Source organism: Cyprinus carpio, chromosome A8 (genome assembly GCF_018340385.1).
Source record: "Cyprinus carpio isolate SPL01 chromosome A8, ASM1834038v1, whole genome shotgun sequence".
NCBI classification, from domain to species: domain Eukaryota; kingdom Metazoa; phylum Chordata; class Actinopteri; order Cypriniformes; family Cyprinidae; genus Cyprinus; species Cyprinus carpio.
Genome location: NC_056579.1, coordinates 24,861,835 through 24,870,492, shown reverse-complemented (window position 1 = coordinate 24,870,492; position 8,658 = coordinate 24,861,835). Strand labels below are relative to the sequence as shown.

The window sequence follows — 8,658 nt, the reverse complement described above, 5'->3', positions numbered from 1 at the left end:
ATCATTGCATTGTATTGCATTACATGTTTTGAAACTAAATATAAACTATTAAATCTCATCTTACTAAGACTGAGTGACAACTGATATTTATATAATTTTATGTAATTTTCTGTTATAAAGATCTCATTTATAATGATAAATATCATATAACATTACCATGCATTAACATTTTATTTTAGCATTTAACAGTTTCTTAATTGTACAACGAGCACACAACTCTCATTAGACATTGCACACATTTTGAGTATTTGATACAATATACCATGACTGCAAATGCAGATGATCAAGAGAAAAAAGAAAACATTACATTGTGAGCAGATATTATGAATTAAGAGTTTTAGAAATTAACATTAACATTAACATCTTGAAACATTACATTCTCAAAGACAAATCAGGGTTTCTACTGTAAAACAGAGAACAGTTGCCACAGCGCTGGATTGCATTATAAATCACACAATGCTACTTTAAGCAATTACTACGAAGACTAATAATGAGAGCTCTTTTAATTTAGCCAAACAAAGATTATGTAATACAATATCAAGCTCTTTTTAAGATAATATGTGTGGCTCTTAAAAGAGCCTTTGTGTTCTCTGATCAGATCAGAGGAGGTTTACTTTGAGCTGGTGTATTTGGTCATGGCCTTTGTTCCCTCAGACACGGCATGTTTGGCCAGTTCCCCGGGCAGCAGCAGACGCACGGCGGTCTGGATCTCTCTCGATGTGATGGTGGAGCGCTTGTTGTAGTGAGCGAGACGAGACGACTCACCGGCGATGCGCTCCAAGATGTCATTGACGAAAGAGTTCATGATGCCTATCACCTTGGTGTCACAGTGTCTGGGTTGTGTTCCCTGGGTAACCACTAGATGTCCTCCTTCCCCACGGTGTCGGTCACTTCCTGAACTACATTCCCTACGATCCCTGTCTCCTCATTGCACTCAGCTGTTCCTGGTCATTGATCATTGCACTCAGCTGTCACTGGTTAGTAATCATTGCACTCAGTCAATTCCCCATTAGCGTTTGTCTCTCCCTGTGTATTTATACCGGTCTGTCTTAGTATGTGTCACGGAGTCCTTGTTTATATGTCACCCTGGTTTTTCGTGAATCTCAACCTTGTTTATCTTTCTTCTTTATGGATATGTTTGGTACTGACCCCTGTCTGGACTGTTTATTCTTTGGATTGCCCTTAATAAAAGACGTACTCGCATTTGGATCTCTCACCGTGTTTCCTTGTATCCCGGACGTGACACTTGGAGGAGATCCCGGTGTCAGGATGAACCTGCTTCAGCACTTTGTACACGTAGATAGCATAGCTGTCCTTCCTGGATCTCTTGTGCTTTTTCCCTCCTTTGCCGGCGGTCTCGGTGACAGCCTTCTTTGAGCCCTTCTTGGAGTTATTTTATTGGGATATTTTATTATCAAACCCATGTACACTAATAACAAATTTGCAGTAAAAATTGGCAACAAACACAGATTTCCTCCCCCAGAGTGGTGGTGTGAGACAGGGCTGCAGCTTAAACCCTACACTATTCAATATCTGCATCAATGAACTAGCAAGAGCCCTAGAACAGTCCCCAGAATCCCAGTCTTACACTACTAGACACTGAAGTTAAATGTCTTCTGTTTGAGGATGATCTAGTGCTGCTGTCACCCACAAAAGAGGGTCTACAGCAGCACCTGGACCTCCTGCACACCTTTTGTCAGACATGGGCCTCGTCAGTTAACCTTAGAAAGACTAAAAATCCGATATCCCAAAAAAGAGCAAGTCACGAAAACCAACATCACAGTTTCAAATTAAACAACATGCCCTTAGAACACACTAAAAATGACACATACCTTGAAATAAACATCAACACAGGAAATTTTAACAAGGCTGTGAACGACCTGAGAGACAAGACACAAAGAGCTTTTTACGCAATCAAGAAAAACATAAAACTTGACATCCCAATTGGAATCTGGCTAAAAATAATCCAATCGGTTATAGAAACAAATCACTCACAAACCAAGACTTCACCAAATGGGACAAACACCCAACAGAGACTCTGCAGAGCAGAATACTGTAAAAATATTCTTTGTGTACAATGAAAAACTCCACACAATGCCTGCAGAGCAGAATTAGGGCTGTACCCACTAATGACGATGAGCTCGATGACGTCTGTGCTCCTGCATGAGCAACTCCTGCTTGTGTTTTCTCCTCTCATATTTGGAGCAAAATAAAGCAACATTATCTGTAGTCAAAGGTCATGACGATTATTATATATTTATTATATTATTTTTTATTATATATTTTGGCCTTTACAGTCTAAGTACAGTTGTGGGGGAGAAGGGACAAATATGAAGGAAGAATGTTGAGTCAAAGTGAGTTCTGCAGATGTTTCTGTCAGTGGTGTGATTTGTAGATGTACCTTGTAATGGAAGTCACAGCATTTTGTTGGTTGTTTCTATATAGTGGGCCTCATTTTTCTGAGGCCGTAGGTAGTAAAAAAAAAAAAAATGAAGACACATTGTGCATTGCTAACTTTAGAAGCTGCGTGTACTGAGAAAATGACAGAAGTGTTAAGAGGCCTAATAAAGGTTGAGCTGATGACTGTAGTTTGACGTCTGCTCTATTTCTGCTTTATAGTTTTATCCAGAGCGGGGAAGATAGTTATTCTTATTCTGCATCTTTAGTTTCATAAACCTCAAGCATACTACCCACAAGGAAGCTAAAGATGTAGCAATGTGCGTAATGCGGTACGCATTTACTTCCCCTTCTTAGAAACCCTGTCTAATATCAGATTTGAGGAGACTCTGTTTTTCTTCTGTTTTATTTGATAAAGCAGCGATAACAGCAGCTGCTGAGCAGCTTACATTCTAGTGAGGGCTTCTGTCGGTTGTTCTGCATATCGATGGTCAAACCTGAGACGATCACCTTTTATGCCGTGATGACTTTTGGTGATTATAACTCCGATGGCAGAGAGAGGTGTGGCAAGCGTCCCATTGCTGCTTTGCATGCTTTAAAGTTAAAAAAGCTTGTGTCTTGACCTGTAACAACTGCTCTCTAAAATGTATATTAAACTCCAGTGTTTCACTGCTTTAGACTGAATGACTGCAGCGACAAACAGCTTGTTCTCAATAAAGAATCCTGCTGAAGATACACAAGAGTCTCTGCTGTCTTGTAACTCCTTTTAGAGAAGAAATAAACATTCTGAATATTGTTGTGGCGGCTCGTTACTCCATCTAGTCTGAATCAATATCATGTTATAGGCTGATCTATACTTGTGTGTGACAGTATATTCACTAAGTCATTTATACATGTGTTGATCTTCATATTTTAATCTCTGATAGTGTGATAATACAAAGAAGTGCAGTATATCTTTAAAGGGGTGGTTTTTTTTTTTTTTCTAGTGTGATTGTGTTTATGAAGTTGCAGTCTAGCTTTTATGTATTTAAAGGGGTCATGTGTGATGATGTTGCCAAAGAGAAAGAACATTATTTTGTGTATTTGGTTTAATGAAATGTGTTTATGTGGTTTTAAGGTTAAAACACATTATTTTCCCTAGACTATGTACATTATTGTGCTGCTCTGGCTGTGAACAACAAAATAATGCAGTGTGAGAACAATTACTGAAGACATTCTCCTGTGAAACAGTAGTCTTTTCAGAAAAACAGCTTTAACAACTTGCATGCACTGGAAACAGCAGCTAAATATCTTAGAATGGATCTCTTTTTCTTCCCCTGTTTTGTGTTTCTGTGTAGAGTTGTGTCTCCTCCCTCTCTTCTTGAGCTGTGAAATGCAGGAAGTGTCTGATTTAGAGGCATCACTGTTAAAACAGTCTATTGAAAATGTGTCAAATATGGGGTCCAGTGCACTGCCTCTCATGCTCTGTGAGTATTTCATTATATTCTACTCTATCTTCAGTTTTTCTGTTATTAACAGTATTCAGCTGAAGATAAATTAATGATTGTGTGTAGGAGGCTCTATGAATCTTGCTGTTTATCGTATTCTTTATTGTTCAGATTAATGTGATGATATGTTACGTGTGGATCAGATACAGAGTTTCAGAGAACATGCATTTATCTGTGCTGCTTGTGAAAGATGGAGGCTCTGTGGACATGTGCTTTTGCTGTTTATGATGTGATACTCTTTCTTCTTATTTTCAGCAGTTCAGTTCAATCAGATGTATTTGTGTTAATATGAGTTTGGTGTTGTATGGTATTGTATCTTTAAATAGTTTCTCTGTTAGAGATTCAGAGAGTTTGAGAAGAGCAGTGAAACACACAAGTTTCTCGATCACTTTTCATTCTTTCTGCCCTTCTTATTGAAAATGAATTATCCATATAGTAGTCCAAAAATCACACTTAAAAATGATTGAATTTCATTGCATTAAACACAATATATCAAACAAGTGACATCTGCCAAAAAATGTGTTAAGTCAGTTCTCACATTCTCAGCAGACAAACCACAGCTGTATTTCATCATTAAGGCCTTCCGCACCGCTTTAGTTCCAGAACTAAAAGTACTGGGACAATTTGCGCGAACTATTTCCTAGTACCATTTAAAGGGTTGCCTTCACACAGAAACGGAAAGGAGGACTAAGAATCTCTAATGACAACTGGAAATGCTACAAGTGCCACAGCATCTCAATAGGATTCAGGTCAGGACTTTGACTACGCCACTCCAAAGTCTTCATTTTGTTTTTCTTCAGCCATTCAGAGGTGGACTTGCTGGTATGTTTTGGATCATTGTCCTTCTGCAGAACCCAAGTTCGCTTCAGCTTGAGGTCACCAACAGATGGCGGGACATTCTCCTTCAGGATTTTTTGGTAAACAGCAGAATTCATGGTTTCATTTATCACAGCAAGTCTTCCAGGTCCTAAAGCAGTAAAACAGCCTTTAAGGGTGATTGACATCTGTAAACAAGGAATACATCCAATATCATGACTGTCTCATGCAAAAACAGCTGATTCTTCCCACATCATTTTCTAGACTTTCTCTTGTTCCTCATCACTAAGGCGGCTGAGGTCCATAGGAGGCTGCCACAAGGCTGAAGCAGTTTGAGCAGCTGGTGTTGTTGCGGCGCTAACTACTACACCTCTGGGCCTAGAACTCTCTAGTGGATCGGTCTCAATCACCCTAGCCACAGTCTGGACGCTGCCAAGGGCTGTCTTCCTTGGTATAGTGACAGAATATTTAGTGCTATTTTTCACTGGTATAATGACATAAGGTCTCTTTGCAGTCTGTATTTATATATATAACTCCTCTACTTTCTCAGTTAGCTGTTGGAGTGCATCAGCCTTTGGCTGTTTATCTACAGCATCTTTATTTGTGCTACTGCGTTGTATTGCTGCAACTTCAAGTTCTGTGCTATGCACACTTACTTGTTTCTGCTTCACAACTGACCCCAAACGTCTCTGACTCTCATTTCACGTTTTGTTTTGTGCACATAAGCTCTTGGAAAAGGTTTGTGTTGCTCCGCCCACCTAAATGGGATTGCAGAAAGCCTTTCAGCTTGTCTATGGTCAAATCATCCTTGTGCATTAGCATGTCTTTAAAGTTTCCCGATTTAATGTCTCTGAGAACGGCTCTCAGTATTTCAGTCTCACTAGCCGCATTTCCACTGTCGGGCCAGTGCGAGCCAGGGCTTTAAACGGGCCGGGCGGGGCTAATAGCCTCGGGCCAGAAGCTCCGCTGCGCGTCACTAAAACCCGCCCTTGACACGCCTCTCAGGAACAACGTCATGCAACCCCATCGTTTCACCAACAAAGAGAAGTTATCAGAAAACTAAGAAATAAGTCGCGGAACAAGCGTGATCACAAAACGAACCACGATAACAGCGGCCTTTGTTTACATGCCTTATTAAATATTCAAATTCAACATCGATAGTTTTTACTATAAGGCAAGTGATACATTGATCATAATGAATCAATTTATCAGGACTCAAAAATTAATCACACAGAAATAAATGTATTTCTATTTTATTTATTTATTTTTTAACGCTTATGAAAATAGCCTGCTTATTCAGTCAGACTGTTTCTCGTCTATTTGTAGCCATTGCAGCCTATATACGCCATACATTTAGAATGAATGATAATAGTTTCTATTTTTATAAAAGCTCCCTCGAACAAAAAATCATTATTATATTTTGATGACATGCCACATGAGCTAAACTCTCGAGATGAGACTCTTAAGACAGATAAAAATATGTTACTAAATAAATACACCCATTGTGATAGAGAATAAGCAGTTGACGCCTGATTTCTCCAAGCGGCTGTATCACTTCATGATTATTATGGTAACCTTTTTAGCCGCAGTATATCTTACATCAGCTATAAATATTTCCCTGCCTTTATGATGATTATAACTACATCGGATCGCTGCTATTTCAAACACTCTCACAAGTTAACTGAAAGTGAGTTTTGAGCTCAGCTTATTTTTTAAAAGTTTTTAATGCTGGTGTTATAGCTGTTATCTTTCTGAAATGAACGGCGCTGAGGCTCTCTAGACGCGAAGAAACTCCGCCTTTGTTCATAACCACTCCTCTAGCCCCAGCTGGCCCGCTTTGGCATAAGGTTTCCGTCGGGCCAAAAAACCCTGGCTGTTGGCCCCGAGGAAGCCCCGACGAGGCACGATCAAGCCCCGGAAGTGACAGTGGAAACGCGACTGGCCCTGGCACGCACTAGCACGCCCGCTTTAAGCCCGACAGTGGAAACGCGGCTACTGAATCATTCTTTAACACCTTCATCAATTTGTCTGCATATGCTATTGTAGCTTAAATCAAAGCTCTGATCACCGATCTGTCCACCTTGAATCTTGAACTAACGACGAAGCAGTGAAAGGTCTCGAAGGGGGACAACTCGGTCATATTTTCCGTGTGGATGTTGTTCAGGTGTGTGAGTATTGTTATATTGTAGTGTAGATTGTACTGGTGTAGGTGATGATGTGGGGTTGTTTATGTATTGTAGGACTTTGTTGCTAAGCTCAGCATAGCTAGAAAGCATTCTCTGTAACTCTGTGTCAGTGTTCCGTGTGGTTTTGACATCAGTATGTGTGAATGAAGGGTTAGTGATTGGTGAAGGGGTAGCTACCCTAACCGCAGCTGTGTGGGAAGGGTTAGTATTAGAACCACAGGCTGTCACGTTATCAGTTGTCAAGTTATCAGTAACTGTCTCTGGCTGACCTACTGTTGTACTCTCACTCAGTACTGAGGAGGTTGACATTATATGGTGCACATCCTCCCCTGCACCTGTTTTAGGTTGAGCATAACGAATCTGAATGACATTATTCACAGTATCATTAAGCTCTAACAACACTGCCATACCTGAATCCTCAGATTCCACCAAAGTGTCACTGTTCATAAAAGCTAGAATGTACTCGAAGCAACTCTCTTCCTTGCCAACCTGAAGCTTGGATGAGTCCTTCCCTGGCACAGGACCAACACTCTGGGCTAGTTGGAAAAGTTCATCGGCCGTCAGCATGAGTAGACTCTTCTTGATGCTCCACACCAAGCCTTTTCTCTCACCGTCCGCCATGACTGCTTTTCCCTCTTCCTCACAGTTGGTTGCTCTTCTCGGTAGCACTTTCACTCATAGCTTTTGGTCTGGTTCCACGTGTGCAGCATAGTCATCACTTCAAAGGCACTTTGGCACTGGTTGAGGTTGGTTGTATCTTCGCGATCAGGAGATGAGGGGGAACACTGGCATCACGGATGTAACACCAATCTTCCTCTAACTTCAAGGCCTGAAGAGGCGTCCCTTCCTAGAACATGTCAAACCCCTTAAACTCTGCGGACCCAGTACCGGGTCCAAAAACTAAAATGTTCGTGTTTTATTTGCAAAGCATTCCTTATATGGTATCAGCCCATATATAATTCATAAAGTAGTGAAATAAAGCTTAGAAGTATATTTGTCCCACACACAAAACTTCCGCCTAACAATTGTGAATAATTTTTGGCGAAGAATGTGTATTTTATATATTTTTCACAAAACAGTCAAGTCATATATCACAAGAAAGCTCTCATTCTCAGGAATTCGACGATGTAGATTATTTTATTGTGTGACAATCACAGATCGAATGATCTTCAATAGAATCGCGATGTGAAATTTCTCACCTCAGAGCAAATTTTTATTTATACTGGTAGCATCGCTTCAGTCAGCCGCAAACAGCCACAAATATCTAGATACTATATATTATCTTGTAGATTAGAATCTCTTCTTTCAAAAAAGACCATTCTTACGTTTCTGCATTCTTCCAGCGGTGAGATATAAACTGTTTTGTCCAGATGCGCACCAGGAAAAAAAGACGCACCTTCTTCCAAAGACGCACTCTTCATATCAAATGCCTTTCCTATGTTCAACTCTTATGCTATAGAGATCTAAGCTCGGTTGTGAAGCGCTGTTAGTCAGATCAGATGTCACTGATGAGAGCTGTGGAATTTGACACCTCTGCATCAAAAGCGGGGGAAGGGTGGGGGCAGTCAGTGACCCCTTCCATGTCGCCGGGGATATTTCGCAGTGGTCTCTGGGATTTGTTGTTTTCGGCTGTTTGTATGCTAAGATCGCTAGCAAGAAGGCTTTTGCATATGCCTCTCGGAGAATATAAATTTATAATAATCATATTACAAGTTATGGATGATCACCGGCGCCGTGGAGAGGAATGAACATGCGTGTTAGTTACTTTTTTA

General features: G+C 40.4%; 1 protein-coding gene across 1 annotated transcript; it reads right to left on the bottom strand.

The window, feature by feature from the left end:
* Positions 1 to 556: 556 nt before the first annotated feature.
* Positions 557 to 8,425, bottom strand: LOC122145870 (histone H2B-like). Its single transcript, XM_042761451.1, has 3 exons — positions 8,393 to 8,425; positions 1,240 to 1,383; positions 557 to 817 (listed from the first exon to the last, which is right to left on the bottom strand). The coding sequence occupies exons 1-3, from the start codon at positions 8,423 to 8,425 to the stop codon at positions 611 to 613; spliced, it is 384 nt and encodes a 127-aa protein (XP_042617385.1). The 3' UTR covers positions 557 to 610.
* Between the last annotated feature and the right edge of the window lie 233 nt (positions 8,426 to 8,658).